The sequence below is a fragment of the Thermobia domestica genome, chromosome 6 (genome assembly GCF_964235325.1).
Source record: "Thermobia domestica chromosome 6, izTheDome1.hap1.1, whole genome shotgun sequence".
NCBI lineage: Eukaryota > Metazoa > Arthropoda > Insecta > Zygentoma > Lepismatidae > Thermobia > Thermobia domestica.
In genome coordinates this window covers 29507060-29524173 of record NC_137459.1, presented here as the reverse complement: position 1 = coordinate 29524173, position 17114 = coordinate 29507060, and the positions used below count along the sequence as shown (strand labels likewise).

The 17114-nt window shown below is 34.5% G+C and overlaps 1 protein-coding gene across 1 annotated transcript in view; it reads right to left on the bottom strand.

The window, feature by feature from the left end:
* Window positions 1-17114, bottom strand: part of Rpn1 (regulatory particle non-ATPase 1) — a 48155-nt gene that overhangs the window by 10936 nt on the left and 20105 nt on the right. Inside the window, exons 9-13 of the mRNA XM_081761470.1 lie at window positions 9544-9670; window positions 7931-8182; window positions 6160-6332; window positions 4024-4185; window positions 1422-1606 (exon numbers count right to left, since the gene is read on the bottom strand). Coding sequence (XP_081617596.1) covers window positions 1422-1606; window positions 4024-4185; window positions 6160-6332; window positions 7931-8182; window positions 9544-9670 — 899 coding nt within the window. The remainder of the gene's footprint in view (window positions 1-1421; window positions 1607-4023; window positions 4186-6159; window positions 6333-7930; window positions 8183-9543; window positions 9671-17114) is intronic.

Sequence of the window (17114 nt, the reverse complement as noted above, 5' to 3'; positions counted from 1 at the left end):
CTTTCATGATCATTTACGTCCATTAGTTAACCATTTCCTTTAGCCTAAAAGGTATAATAGCGGTATGTAAATCTAACTTCTATTCTTTCATTTACTAACCTGTCGAGGATTCAATACTTAAAAAGAAAAAAAGAAAACATATTGAAGCCTCAAGAAGTTAGTGTTTACAAGTGTAGATATACAAGTATATACTTGCATATTACCTATTTAATTGCCATCCATCCAATTCCTACTAAACTTTATATTTTCTCGTTAACTTTTGAGTTAATTGTAGAACTACACACCACATACATTCATGTTTTACTCAAATACTGTTCCTTGAGTTTCGTTTGTGCTAATGCCATAGGCTTAATAATTTCAGACGAGCGAAAGGGGGAGAGGAACTGTACCTAGGCCACCCCAGACATTCTAGATATTTTCCCTCTTCATTCTTTAAACCCTAAATATGTGATTTTCGTTCTTGTTCTCAAATTCAGCAGTATTTCGCTCAGTAAGCTTTGGCAAATAATGTGTGATTGATCGATTAATTTATTTTAACACACACCACCATAAGCGGATATGTCAATGTCTATCAACATATGACGGACTCCCCGTGTAACTACGACATCGACGATGTGAATAATAATGCTCCCAACGTTTCTGATGCAAAAGTAATAGTAAAGTTTTGGGATTGTCTGCAAACAGCACTACGCTATAATATTTGAAGAAACTGTTCAACTGTGGAACGTAAAACTGTTACTAGCTTCACACGAATGGTAGTGTCTAACACTAATGAACACAAGGTAGCAAGAAAAACAAATCCCTTGAAAACTGTGCATTGCTACACGGGTATTCAGCAGGAAATGAAATAAAATCTTTAAGTTTTGCGTCCCATGGTTATGCTAGTTAGTCTAAAAGAGACGGTGATGAGAAATGAATGAAATGGTGGAATGAAGAAAATGGGAGGAAACGGGAGAGCCCCGAGAAAACCTACGCACACGGCGGGTATTCAGCAGAATTTGTTTACAGCAAAACAGTACTTGAAATAACCTCTGGCTGTAATTCCACGAATCTGTACGCCTAGTTCGACACAAAAAAACACTACAGTATGCCTTACTTCTTTGAAATGTTTTGTTTAATATAAATAACTCTTAAGATGTTCGTTACTTGATAACTGATTCTAATGTTCTTGTGCTTTTTTAGATCAATCGACTTAATTCCCTCTCCTCCTGTTATTGTTTTCCGGTTCTACGTGAAAAGAATGAAACAATATGTCCGCTGCATACCCTCTAAATTGCGATAAATATTACGATTTTCACATGAATAAAATCTAAATACAACAATTCGGTTCGAAGTTGATCATCTGTTTTCCAGTACTTTGAAAGTTCCACTCCGCATAGTAATTATAAAAACAAATATGATGGAAATTCGAAACAGCTTACCTGGCATTGTTGGTTCCTGCTCCAACCAATCCCATTGCAAAAATAGCGTTATGAGCCACTTCGGGGTCGTTGTCGTGAGAAAATTTACTTAGGGTATCCAATATCTGCAACTTTGGATTAGATACAGATATCAACCCTAATGCCAAGGGCACCGCTCTTCGTATCACAGGCTCACAGTACCTTAACTGAAACAAATAACACTTCGTTAGTGCAAGAATCGTAAGTAAACGTAAGAGTGATTTTAATTCAATGTTACACACCAATTATCTCATATAAATGTATTTTCAGTGCCTCAATAACGGGAAGTTCGCAAAACCGATTCTGCAACAATACGGTGGACCAGTACAGAAATGTTATCGATAGGATATGTCACTGTTAGGAGTTGGCAATATATGTCGCCATTAGAAGACAACAAAATAGATTCAGTAATTTAGGAGGAGTTAACCGTCAAAGATTTTTTACATATTAAAACTTCAACGGATACAGGAGTCCAAAAATAGATTCCGTATTCTCTCTCATTATTCTATAGAAATCGTAAATAGTAAAAAAGTAGATAACTTCGAATCCCGGTCCAGCCATCCACTTTTTTCACTCTTTGTGTGTTATTGAATTCCCACCTACAGAGTATGTGAAAAAATTCGGTTGTTTCCTCCTTTCATTAATATATAACTTCCGGTCTCAATATTGTAAGGATTTTTACTTTTTAGTGTGTACTAGCTGAACTTGTGCTCTCTACACAGCACATCACTCACATACCAGCATGAATCTCCTTATCGTTCCTCACAACATCTGTACATGTCTCTTTACAGACGCAAGGGAAAGATGCCTTGATAAAAACCGGCAAAAAGTACCATAAAAGAGATTTTTTTTTTTTTTTTTTTGATTATTGTCTCAATATCTCACACCGTTTGCAAGATTTGAGCCTACTTTCGGTTGGAGTTTCTAATTCATGTGTGATCAGTGTTTTCTTTCTTCTTGCATGCAGTATATAATAAGCAAATACATTACATATACAATTAATTATAATGTAATATATGGTGTTCATTGGGCAAAACACATTTATCTTAGCCTGGAGAAATGGTTATCCTTCATCATCATTTGGCCAAGAAACAAACGCCTGAGAGAAATCCAACACCTCTACACAACTATGTGATGTTGGAGTATATAACTCGCAGGATATGACGCTTTACTTTTTTAAAAAATTTCAACACCTTCAGTGTACCCCTAAAAATGTAATAAAGAAATAATGACCGCGTTTCTTTTAATATTCAATTAGAACTGGATAATCTACACAACATTTGGAATCATCCAGCGAAACGGCACATTTCTAGCACTTGTGGTTTTCGAGATCTCATTGTCGAAAGGATTGGAGACAAACACACAAACTTTTCTTTGGAGACAAACATAAAAACATAGCATTTTAATATATAGATAGATTATTTCTAAGCAATATGTTATAATTGTAAACATGTATTATTGTTTATAAAGCAGATAATACAAAAAAAAAAAAAAAAAAAAAAAAAGAAAAGAAAAGAAAGAAAAACATGAAGCCAATGCAATAAAATTTAAAAATAAACGAATTACCTAAAACTTACCCATAAAAAACCAAGACAAAACCAAATTATCAGTTAACCACTAATCACTTAACCTACAACACCCACTCCTGAGGTCACATTAAGCAAAAAAAAAAAAAAAAAAAGTTATACGCACATCATCGCCAGTAACTACATTAAGAAAAAAATCCGAATCACAACCCACTTCCGGTGGCTGCTTTAAAAAAAGTCTCCCATAGTTGTAAAAATTCCTTTATAAAACTCTAAAGGCAGCATTAGGCAAAAAAAGTTATTCGTACATCCCTAATTCTAACCTTCATCAACCAAAGCCACTTTATGTGTGCTAAAAACTAATATTAAAACACTTCTTTTATATCATTACAAAATAATTATAATTATTCCATAAAAAATATTTTTGTAATAAAATTAATAAAAGGCTAATCTCAAACTATTATTAACTCTACAAAAAAAAAAAAAAAAAAAAAATAATAATTTCCTAAATTTCCTATACAGCAATAAGAATTTTAAGATGATCCCTTTAAAAAATGCATCAAAAGATTGCGATCTTGGCAATAATTAGTTTTTGGATCAGGAGCCTCTAAATACAGTTTTCGTATTTTTTTTACGGAATAAGCACATCCTACTGAGTTAAGTGGTAGTTTGAGTTTGGCTACATTATATGTAGTTCTGCAGATATAAGGTCTACAAGAAAATTTTCGACTGAACTATATTGGATCTTTTGAAGAGCTTGTGGACAACTACTTTCGATGTAAATTCAGAGTTTCAGAACGTGAATCCTCTGCTGTAACCGAAATCGATAGCTTTAGTACTTTCGGTTGAAATATCACCAATAGTTTGAAGGTCACTGCAGTTTCACAATGTGAAACGAAACCGAATTGTCCCAACATAATTACCCTTGACATTCATTTTCACACGTTCGATAGCTGTAGCCAACTGCAATGTACAAAATTAAGGTTTTCGTTTACCAAGTGGACAAAACATCTTGTGTTACATGAGCAGAGAGAACTTTGTCGTACATGAGAACTTACCAAATGACCGAATGTCCTGTAGGCCATTTCCGAACCAATTTCTTCGCCCATGGCAATCAGAGCAATGCCTATAACAGCTACTGCCTGCCGAGACGATAAGTCTTTCTCTTTGTCCTCTTTCTTATCGTCCTTCTTATCCTTCCTCTCCTCTTTCTTCTCTTCCTAAAATAGACAACAAAAAGGAACTTGAGTAATGGGAGCATATCATAGGTCTAATACCAGTAACTCACTCATTTTATCTTTAAAAATTGTCCCGGAACAGGAACTTTCGTAGTTGACATATTTTGGGCGGAACGTTACGAAAGTGATTCCATGACTGTGGTGTGCGAAGTTCATAATCTGAGTTAAATCAATGACATATTCAAGCGTCTAAATTGTAATACTATTTAAACCCCCATGGCAACAAATTTATGCATTTTGTTTCGTTTGATTTTCTTTTTTTTTTCTTTTTTTTTTAAATAAAAAAAATCAATTACAAGAACAGTATATATCGTATGAGATCCACAGAACTCATCCGATCTTCAGAAAACTTGGTGAGGAGGTATACCCTGACCTATTGACTGTATACGTGAAATATTTTCCTTTTTGCACCTTTGGCTTCCGAGTTACTTCACATCAAACTTGACATTTGGACTTAAGTCAAATGTTCGCAAAACATTCCGCCAATTGCTTTTCAGAACAGAACAGAAAAATACATGAAACTAATCTCTTAAACGGTAATATGAAGTTATGTGTTAACATGCTAATGCAGTGTGTACGTAATAAATGCAGTGTGTATGTATAATAAAGATTTCTTAAAATCAATCAAGAATTTTTCTTTTTCAATCGGGAACTCGTTATTTGTTCTAAATGGCCTCAGAATCAACACAATAATGATTTTTTTTTTTTTTTTTTAAATCAATAAACCTGTTTTAACGTCTCTTATTACTTGTATGATATTCGATGACTCACTCCTGCTTCGATACGTAGTTTTAATCCGTTTCTTCACCTAGTTTTGTTCCAACTATTTTCCTCAAAGCTTTGTTTTCAAACATCGCAGCATATGTTTCTCCTTGCAGGTTGATATCCAAATTTTCAGATTCACACGCGACACGGCCAGGAGCGATTAATACCTAAGGACGCTCATTTTATATTTTTCAATGCACAGGAACAGTAGCGTACATTTCCTGTCATTAATATTGATCATCTTTACATTACCCTTATCGACTAAAATATTTCTGCAGTTTTCCTGAATACAAAGACTTAACATCCTGCCGACAAATATTTTGACTTCTTACCTTTCCTATTTTTGAAGAACCTGCTTATATGCTTTCTTATATGATTACAAACATAAAAATAATAATAAAACAAACTGTACATCTTTTGATTTTCTTCAGATAAGAAACAAAAATCTTTGTAATGATCTAATAGAGAGTACACTACCGAGGTATCGACAATACCTAGGAAGTCTACTCTCTATTAGGGCATTACCTGGGTAGTATTATTAGTGATGGTATGAAGGGTAAAAGTGAAACAAAAGCAAGGATACGAATGTCGAAAGAAGCCTTTGGGGAGGAAGAAAAATCTATTTTGTGGAACTTTGAATAAATAGTTGAGAAAGACTCACAAAATGCTTCATGTGGAATATTGTACTGCATGGGTCAGAAACATGGACATTACGCAAACATGATCAAAAAAGACTCAAAACTTTCGAAATGTGGGTGTGGAAGAGAAGGGAAAGAATTAGCTGTGTCAAGCGGAAAACGAATGAGAGGGCATTAGAAATGGTGGAGGAGAAAATAACTTTTTAGATATTATTAAGAAGAAGAAGATAAATTGGTTGGGACACTGAGTAAGAAGGAACTGTATCATGAGGGACGTGGTAGAGGGTATGGTGACAGGAAAGGAAGGGAGGGGGTGAAGAAAGCTACGATTGATGGAAGATATCAAAACAGAAAAATCGTATGTGAAGACGAAAAGGTTAGTGGAAGACTGTGGTGGACGGGAGCTTTTTAGTTGCGGCAAGTTACCTGCTAATAATGACAGAATACATATGATGGTGATGAATAGAGAGTAATTTTCCGCATCATGATAGAATACGCAAAAATGAAGAACAAGCTGCTAGAACAACCGAAATGAAACACCAGATCTCCTCACCTTTTCAGACGGTTCATAATGTTCACTACAAATATGAAGTAAATGTTGAATTTTGAGCACATTCCCTGTTCCCGCATAAGCACACACTTCCACCATGGTTGTTGCCATCGATCTAAACGGCTCCAGTATCACTTCTAACGCAGCCACGATTGCGTCTGTTGCATCTTGTCTACCTGCAAGGTGTAGACCAAAGATCTGTCAGAACTAAGTAACATCTTAAAACCTATAAAAACACCTTTGCTCAGTAATATGTTAGATGCCTTCGTACAAATAAAATAAAAAATGTATTATTATAAGAATATTAAAAACAGCACAGGATCAGATTTCACAATTTTCTTTAAAATAATTTCAATCATCAATAAATTCATGTACTTAATAGCTAATGTAACTTCATTTTCAAATTGTAACAATGTTATTTAACATAGAAAAAACATTGCTCAAGATTTTAGTTGCGTACTACTAGGTAATATGTTAGAAGTTTATTAACTCATTATCTTACAAATGGTTGTGTAATTTTATTTTGTTTAGATACAGTAGAAATAGAGTTAACATTACAGAATTAATTTGCACAATTTCGTGGCGAAATGACTAACATATATGCTTTATTTGCGCACAGTCGCAGCCCTGATTCCTGTTGGGTACACTAAGCCTTGGAAACAAATAGATCGCATACTGTTTTTAAGACTTAGGGCCCGTCCCAAATAATCACGTCCTAAAAACGGGCAATACACTTATATCAGTTAATAATTAATTTTATACAAAACTTTTCTACTTTGAAAGATACAATACATCAATACAAAAGCACTCGCCTTTGATGCCAATAAGCCGTAATTCACTTTCAGGGCATGTGTGTTTGTGGTGGTCAACATCGTATCCGTGGGTTTTATCCGAGCTCTCCAGGTTCCTTCTACATTTTCATTCCATCAAATTATTTCATTCAAATTCACTTTCATTTATCATCCTTTGGAATATTAATGTAAGACTTTAAGCAATTGTTGTAATTTTATTTGTTTAGCGTCCCTTTCAAGTAGCGAGGCTATATGAGACGCGGGCCTATTAGTTTACGTGGGATCTGAACCACTTGAGCTCCCGCTGAGAATCGAACCCGGGTCTCCCACGCCAAGGCACGTATGCTAACAGTTTATCCACGAAGGAGCTTGCAAGACGTTAAACTAGACTTATTGGGCCTTATGCAGAATCGTTCTGACGCGTGATTAGAGCTGTGCTAAAGAGTTCCACTAACATATGTTTCCTGCAGTAGTCCGGCCTTTAGTATGACACTAATCATACATCAAAATGTCTCTGCATAAGGCTTAATGTTTTTAAAAGGAAAAGAGTGATCTATTTTAAATTCGACCAGAAACTTCACATACATGTGATCCTACTTTTATTTTGACAAGGGTTCTTCTTGAATGAGGACATATTTTAAAACTTTCAACTGAATTTCCTAGGCTGAAACCAAATTTCTTACTTTTATAGGTCTACTCATATATCCTTGAATAACAGCAGCAATTTAAATTGACTTAATCCTGTTGGTGTTTGCTGAAGTCTAGTATCCTTTTTCAGAACTGTCGCTATATAAGACGTGGACCTACAGTTTAAGGTAAAATCCAGACCACAGTAATGCCTTCAATGTTCTTCCATAGGGAATCGAACGTGAGAACCTATGCACCAAAGGTGTGCTAGCCACTACACCAGCTGGAGGAAGAACTGACTTTTCTTTTAACAAGTGATGGTTAATCTTTTTTCCATAAAAATCCAATAAACTTACCCAATAAACAAAGTCCTAAACCTAAAGCCAAAAATCGTGCGTATGTATCACGAAGATCAGCTTCTGTCTTCTCCATTAAGGTCTGTATAATACTTTCGGTGACTTCATGATTGCACGTTCCAACTGCCACCATTCCACAAGCTAATCCTGCCATTCCTACAACTTCCATATTCGACTTCGAGTCACTGAGAACGGGAATAAGCAGTTGTAGAACATCTTCCCTATTTGATCCTGCATACGCAAGACCAAGACCTAGAAAAAAAAGAAAACAAAATAAGTGAATACAAATAATCCATTCGTTTAATAAACATACTACTTTGAGGCATCAAAAAGTGGTCTCTTAATTACATGAAATATTAACGCTTGAATGTAATGATTACAACACCATGCAACTCTACAAAAAATCTGAAGCAGAACAACGAAAACGTTATTATTGCATAATATGGTCCCAGTTAAAAGATTTTAAAAGATATTCAATTCCGATATGTAATATAAAGTCTATACGATATATATTCATAATAATGAAATTTTCAATTAGTAGAGTTCGCTGAAGGTGTCAGTATAATAAACAGTTTCTAACAAACAAAACTGTTTTCCAAAATTGATTTTTATCTACTTTTGTTAGTAATTTAATCAAAGGAAGAAGGACTGATGATTCTGTGGCTCAAAATTGAAGTTTCTAATCCGTCAAATACCATACATTTTTAGAAAATTATGAGAAATTTACTCTCACGCAGAAGTAAAATTTTTATTTACCCATATCATTCATACGAAAGTAGGCCTCATGTAAATGTGGTATCTTCTTCGCTTGTCCACGATTTGTACACTCCGAATCGTATCTCTCTTAGTAAGTCTATACAATATAATGATTTTGACTGGAAACAGCTGAAAATATGACTGCAGAATTCTTTGCTGTGATCGACGAACCCTCCCCAATGCAGCAAAAGCCGGTCTGTTGATTTGAATGGATTTCAAATCAAAGTTACGCAAACAGTTCCGATGTTTTCAGATGTACAAATATTAGAGCCCTGCAGCTTTCTTCTTCCACGTGTACAGAAGCGTTACATTCAAACCACTGTTAGGCAATGAATTGCATCAAACTGAACAAGAAAATGTCTCCCAGTTCCTTCATGAAATGAAATTAAATCTTTCAGTTTTACGTCCCACGCTTATGCCGACTAGGTTAAAGGAGACGGTGATGATAAGAAATGAAGGAATGCATTAAGTGATGAAACGGAAGAACCCCGAGAAAACCCGCGAACACGGTGTTTATCCACCACAAAATTTACTTTGCGCGAGGTGGAATCTAACCAGTGACCCCTGCACCAGAGATGAGCGTTCTACCACTGAGCCCCCCCCCTTCCCCGCCGAGTCCCTTTATTTCTGAGGGGAAAATAGTACGAGTTTCATCTAAGTTAACAGCTGCTTCTTTACCATTTTAAAAACTGGTGAGTTTTTTACAGCTATGACTAGAACCGACATATGATGGTATATATCAAATTTACCACGAACAGAATTCAGTGTCACGGTATGAACACTGATATTTCAATAGTACGATAATAATCCGATAACTAAATGGTGATACATCCTGAATTTATATACTTACTACTTACCTACAATAGCACCTATTCTCATGATGTTTGTGTTATGAAGAACATAATCGGACAGCAATGCAAGCGCCGGGTCACATTCGTTCCTCACACCGCAATTCACAATACCACATGCTAGCAGGGCACCGGACTGGAAGACAGAAAAGAACGCTATCAGTACGATCATATATTTCATTTTTTACTTTCACCAAATACAGTAAAATTACTAACTATACCTCATCTAGAAAAAAAGTTACTTCCAGGAAATTGTACTCAAGTTTTCATACACTAAGAGATTATTTTTGTACAAGATATATTACAAAATGTTATCTAAGTACCATGTAACAAAAATATTGTAATGTTTCACACGTGATCAAGTGATACATCAAGACACTATTAACTCTCAAAGCACAATATTCTGCCACTACAACGACCTCCGCAACAGTATTACAATTTTCGACTTAATTATTAACTTGTCAGTTACATGCTCTGTCTACATTTCATTTCAAATGTATCAATATTTTATCTACAAAATATAACAGCATTTAGTGTTCGCATCTGCACTTGGTAATACAACGACTTATCACTGGATAGTCGTTAACCTGGTTCGGCTAAGTAAGATATACAAATTTCGAGTGGTATTTCTTTGCATGTAAAAATTAGCTTCAATAATTATATACGATTATTCTCACCTTTACTATTAGAATCATAAAGTCGGTGAACGGTGTTAAAAATGGTTTATTAGTTGATATACTTTATAATATCTTTTCCTTAAAACTGTCAAGCACACAAACTTGCTGACTAGGTATCCATAAACATGTACATAGCAACAACCATCCCATAATAATACTTTACATATCTTAAAAACATTCTTCTTTTGTTAATATGATATTAACATTCTACTAAGTATAGTGCACATGTATGAGCACTTTCTGCCCAAGGTACAGGTAATTATTACTCAATCCAAAGTATTTTGTTATATAAAATGTCGCCCGACAATTGGACTGAATATAAAAGTCATGAGTAAGCTTGGCTTTTATCTTCAAGAACCACTGGTCCGTTTACAATAGTGTTCATAAATTACATATGTACTTTATATTCTGATCGCACCTCGTATATATCTTCATTACATTTCATATATATATATATATATATATATATATATATATATATATATATATATATATATATATATATATATATATACATTTATGACAAATCTTTAATTTAGTTAATACTTATTTTTAACAATAAAGTTTCAACACAAATTGATATAATGAAAACAATTTTTGTGCTTAACCAATCATGAATTAAATTATAATCCTTCACGTTAATAAGAAAGAATTCAAATCATTGAAAACTTATCGTTGATGAATGAAAATCAAAGAAAATATAATTGAACAAAAATCAAAAATTAAACATAACCTACGTTTGAATAACCAAATGGAAGAAAATAAATCTATTTTTACAGAAACAAAAGACACCCTTTTGTTATTATATAAATACATTTTTTTTTATTATTATTATTATTCTTCATTCCTATTTATTTGAGCAAGAATGTCAGGTGCTACTAACTCTTTCACTAGACGCATCCATTTTTCCTTTGTATACGGAGTAGGTTTCCAAACCTTTAACTCATCTATATTACGAAGTCCAATTGACGTACCCGTTTTAGCGTTCAACAATTCGAAAACTTTAGGATTTATTTCCTTAAAACATAAATAAGGACCTGAGAAAATGTCACAAAATTTATAAATCTTCTTCAACAACATATTGCTTTGTGGATGTTGTTTAACAAAAACTAAGTCATTGACCTTGATCCGATATTTTCCTTCTTGCAAAGACTCTACCTGAGAATTACGTTTCAAAAATTTGTCATGTCTTCGGATTTTTACCATATTCACTAAACTGGAAGAATCTATAATTGTCGAATCTTCTAATTTGACATCAAAATGTTGTTCCACAGGGAAAATCAAATCAGAGCCATTATGCACATTAGCAGGAGACACACCTAAAGTGTCTGATATAGAATGATTCAAAAGGTACGTAATTTGGTTGACATGCTTAATCCATTCGGCATGTTTATCTTTACAAAAGTGTCGAAACAACATACCAAAATTGCGATGTACATTTTCTACCACAGAACTACTAGGATGGTACGGAGTTACAAAATGAATTTTAATGTTAGTCTTGTTCATGGCTTTGAGGAACACATCACTTTTGAATTGTGAACCGTTATCGCATAATATATGTTCGATAGGGCCACAATGTGGAATATATACATTCAGAATTTTATTTACGATAGCAGCGGAAGTTGCTTTACGCAAGGGATAGGCTACTACGTATCGTGAAAAGATATCCATGGTTGTTAACAAATAAATTTCTCCAGTAGCTGCTCTTGGTAAAGGTCCATATAAATCGATCGACAGAAATGAATGTGGTCTCTCAGGCGTTATTGAGAGCATTGGTTTTTGTATAGCCTGGTAATTATGCTTGATTCGCATGCACTCAATGCAATCATTGATATAATTTTTGACTTGAGCTCTCATTCCCTTCCAGTAAAAGGATTTATTAACCAAGGCACATACCTTTACATACCCAAAGTGTCCGAAATCGTCATGGTAGGCCTTTAATATGCGTGCTGTTAACGTAGGTGGAATGCAAATTTTGTTCCTAGATTTGAATTTAAAATATTTAATAAGTAGAATTCCGTTGTTTAATTTAAATCTGGAATTCCAATGCTTGGGACAATTACATCCCTCACCGCATGAAGATAAATGTTCCATGATTTGTTTATATTCATGATACTTCATTTGATGTTCTCGTAAATCTTCTACTGAAATGGTAGCTATTTCATCCTGTAAGATCTTAAATTCGTTAATGGACAAAATATGTTGCTCTTCTCCAGGAAACAGACGTGATAAGGTATCTACGGGTCCATTATCTACCCCTTTAATGTGTTGTACTTCGAAATCATAAGCTTGAAGATCTAACGACCAGCGAAGTAATCTGTTATTATATCCCTGTACGCTGTTAAGGTATCGCAATGAATTATGGTCGGTCAGTACTATGAAATGACATCCGCTAAGATATGGGGCAAATTTTTGTATTGCAAAACGTACAGCCAAAAGTTCGATTTCTGTCGTGGTGTACCCCTTTTCAGCTTTCTTTAAAGTACGGCTAGCGCAATGAATAACAGCCGGTTCCTGAATAGTTGGGTTAGGTTGCCAAAGTACTGCAGAAATCCCAAGTTGAGAACCGTCACACTGAACATAGAAAGGAACGTCGTATCTGGGGTGGTTCAAATGGATATTTCGTTTTACGCACTCCTTCAATTTATTAAAGCTGTGTTCTTGAATCGGACCCCATTGCCATGGTACTCCTTTCTTTATAATCATAAATAAAGGCTGGGCTATCTCAGCGAATCGCGGGATGGCTTTGCGAAACCAATTGAAGAGTCCTAATATTTGTCGTGTCTGTTTCACATTTACTGGAGCAGGCAGATCTTCTATGGCTTGAACTTTAGATTGACTGAATTGTAAACCAGAGGCATCAATTTGGTACCCAAGAAATTCTATAGAATTCTGCAGAAATTTGGATTTCTGTAGATTGATAGTAAGGCCTGAACTTTCCAATCTGTCTTAAAACTATATCTAAGTACTTCAAGTATTCATGTGGATTTTTCCCCATGATTAAGATGTCATCAGCATAAGTTATCACGTTGCTACGTAAGTCTTGACCTAGAACTTTGTTCAAGCAGGATGCTAATGCCGCACTACCATTGATAAGCCCAAAGACTACACGATTGTATTCGTATAAATGACCTTCAAAACTAAATGCTGTGTACGGTTTCGAATCTTCATGTAATTCGACCTGATTATACGCCATCACTAGATCTAAATTTCCGAATACAGTGTTCCCTTGTAAAGAAGCTAGTATTTCTTCCACTGGAGGATACCTCACTTGTTCCAGATCAATGTGACTATTCGTGCGTCTCAAATCTAATACCACACGTAGAGAACCATTTTTCTTTGGAACAACATGTAATGGATTAAGGTGGATGCTTCGTGAAGGCCTAATGATCCCATCTCTTAACATATCTGTAATTTGCTGACGTACATTCTCCCTGTATCTATATGGAATTATATAGGGCTTGGTTACTATGGGTTTGTCTGTTTTAACTTTAAAAGAATAAACAAAATCCTTGCAACGCCCAGGACGTTCCGAAAAGACATTTCTATGTTTATATAAGATGTCCTTAAAGTCGGCTTTTACTGTATTATCAACAAAATCAAGGCTGCTTTCGAGTGATTTAACACGCTCAGAAAATAATACATCGTCCTTTAAATCCACCAAATTTTGTGTGTCTTCCAATCGTTGATCATTTAATTTATCACTTTCTGCACTAACAGAAACATTATTCACTACAGGAGAAATATCATTATATTGACAAGCAAGATTATCTAATTTTGGAAGCAGTTTCTGAACGATTTCCTGAGGTATACCCGGTATAGTCAACGTTTGGTTTTTAAAATCAAGCATGACACGTAATTGAGATAATAAATCTAAACCCATAATTAATTTCTCGTTAAGTTCCTTTATTACTAGAATAGGAATTGATATTTCAAAATCTTGAATAGATATTGTCACACGAGTAATTCCAGCTACTCTCTTTTTATGTTTACCGGTAAAATCAACTATGATAAGGTTCTCAGCCTTTTGTAGTTTAGGATTCGAATAATTACTAGTAATTGCTTTCCACAATGAATACGATAATAGAGAGGCATTTGCTCCTGTATCGAGTAAAGCTTCAGTACTTAACCCATTGACTTTAATAGGTATTTTAGCTGTACTATAGGATTTTAAAAATACAAAATTTTCTTCAATATTAAAACCATCATTGACAGTATCATCTTCAAACCAACAACGATTTACAACAGGTATAAATTGGTACTGACATCTATTAATTGCTATTTCCGAATAATTATTTACAGAGACGTCATGTGAAAGATCGTTTTCATAATTAGCATGAACATGTAAATTGGAAGATAAATGTTCATAAGAATTATCGCTTAAATTTTTAGATAAATGTTCATGAGAATCTACAGCTGACATGGGTTTAACCCCTACCACATCAGCCGCAATTAGTTTAAATTCATACTCGTGTATGGTTCCAATAAAGTACATTGTACAGCACAATCATGATTATGTCCCGTATTATTGTTCTGTACAGAAATTACTTCAATACCGGGATCTTGATGCGAAGCGCCATCTCTTGTCCTTCCATTACGTCTATCCACGTAGTTCGCTGTATTCCTGGAATTTCGCCATACATTACGTCTATTTTTAAACCTATTTTGATTATATGGTCTAACATATGGATTGCTACGATTAATTAGGTTAGGCGGATTCCCTACATAACTTTGCCTATTTTGCTCATTTTGATTGCTAGAATTTACTCGGCTTAGGTTATGTTCCGTATTATTCACACTTCGGATATTCAAATTCCGAACTGGCACAAAATGATCTGAATTATTCTTATTTTTACCCATTCGGGCTTGTTGATTCATAGCATGGTATTGAGTTTCATAGCATTGGACAAGCATTAATAAATGGTTGAAACTCATACACTGGGTGGAAAATAAGATCTGTTGTAACTTAAATGGAAGCAAATTTCGAATCGATGCTATTATTCTCGATTCCGATTGCAATGGATTAACGACCTTTAATTCGTTGTATGTATTTACAACAAACTCTACAACAGATTTATGCAATCGAGGATTGAAGTGTTGATTTCTAATGGTGGCATCTCTATTTGCCAGCAAAAAGTCATTTTCATAATTTGCGATTAGTGCCGCTTTGAATTCTTCATAAGTACTGATGTGATCACGTACTGCTTTAAACCATAATGAACAAGGTGGGAGTAATACATGAGGGATTAATTTCATATATTGTGATCTATCTATACACATAATATTGCACTCATCCTGGAATTTCTCTAAGAAAGAAGTAGCATTCTCGTTACACTTACCACTGAATTTACTCATAGCTCGTATTTCACTCATCTTAACACTTAATTTTACCTTCCTTTTATCATTCCGTGTACTTGTTGAGTGATAGTTCCTATCCATTACGTGATGTGTTGTTACACCATCTATGTTTCGCCCATCTGTACTCTTCGGATGTATTTCGTCCAATATAATATCCTCATCAGACCCCGGCGAAGGTGAGTTCATCACTGGTGAGTGGGGAAACTCCAAGCGATCACTACCCAAGTTATTACGGTATGTGTTGTCCTTAACCTGTAGCGTTCTAATCTCTTCCTGTATAGTAGCTAACAATTGCGTATTTACACGTATGTTGTTAGAATTGTTGATGACCTGGATCTTTTGCTGTTGAACGGAAGATTCTATTACTTCTAAATCTTTTTTTACAGCACTGATTTCTTGGTTTTGGTGATTGTGCTTCTCCTGACAATCATCGGATATTCTTTTTAACTTTTCCTCGAACTGTGAGGATATGTCATTCACCACCTGGACAATTGTCTGTCTCGTTTCATCTGACTTCTGTTCTATCCGTCTACCTAATTCTTCATATTGCTTGTTAGATTCGTCAAACTTCTGTTCCATTCGTCTACTTAATTCTTCATATTGCTTGTTAGGTTCATCAGACTTCTGTTCTATGGTCTGCTTTATCTCGGTAGACATCTGAATCAATTGTCGCTGTAAAGCTAACAAGATTCGGTCTTCCGATGTCAATCCTGGTGTTACACTAGTTTCACCGTTGTCACTATTATTTGATTCATGCTCCGTTGTTTCGTTGACCATTTTTCTTACAATTATTTTACCACTTCTCAATACGGTCAAATTTGTATTCATTAACTAAAAAAGTAAATTCACTCCTACTATGCTTCGGGATGAGAATTTACAGTATATCCCGGGTGAGGTAAACCAAAATTTTTAACAAACGACTTATCACTGGATAGTCGTTAACCTGGTTCGGCTAAGTAAGATATACAAATTTCGAGTGGTATTTCTTTGCATGTAAAAATTAGCTTCAATAATTATATACGATTATTCTCACCTTTACTATTAGAATCATAAAGTCGGTGAACGGTGTTAAAAATGGTTTATTAGTTGATATACTTTATAATATCTTTTCCTTAAAACTGTCAAGCACACAAACTTGCTGACTAGGTATCCATAAACATGTACATAGCAACAACCATCCCATAATAATACTTTACATATCTTAAAAACATTCTTCTTTTGTTAATATGATATTAACATTCTACTAAGTATAGTGCACATGTATGAGCACTTTCTGCCCAAGGTACAGGTAATTATTACTCAATCCAAAGTATTTTGTTATAGTAAGTACTTTCTACAATATAATATTTAAAAAAAATAATATAATAAAAAAACTAGCCTTTCATTTATATTGTAAAAAACTGAAGAAACTAGATAACGGGTAAGATTTTTCCAAAAGCATTGTGAACAAACCAAGTCAACTGTAAAAACTCTAAATTGCACTCCAAAATTGATTGACTGATTGAGTTTAATGGGGAAGTCAATATCGAGGATATTTGTCCCCGT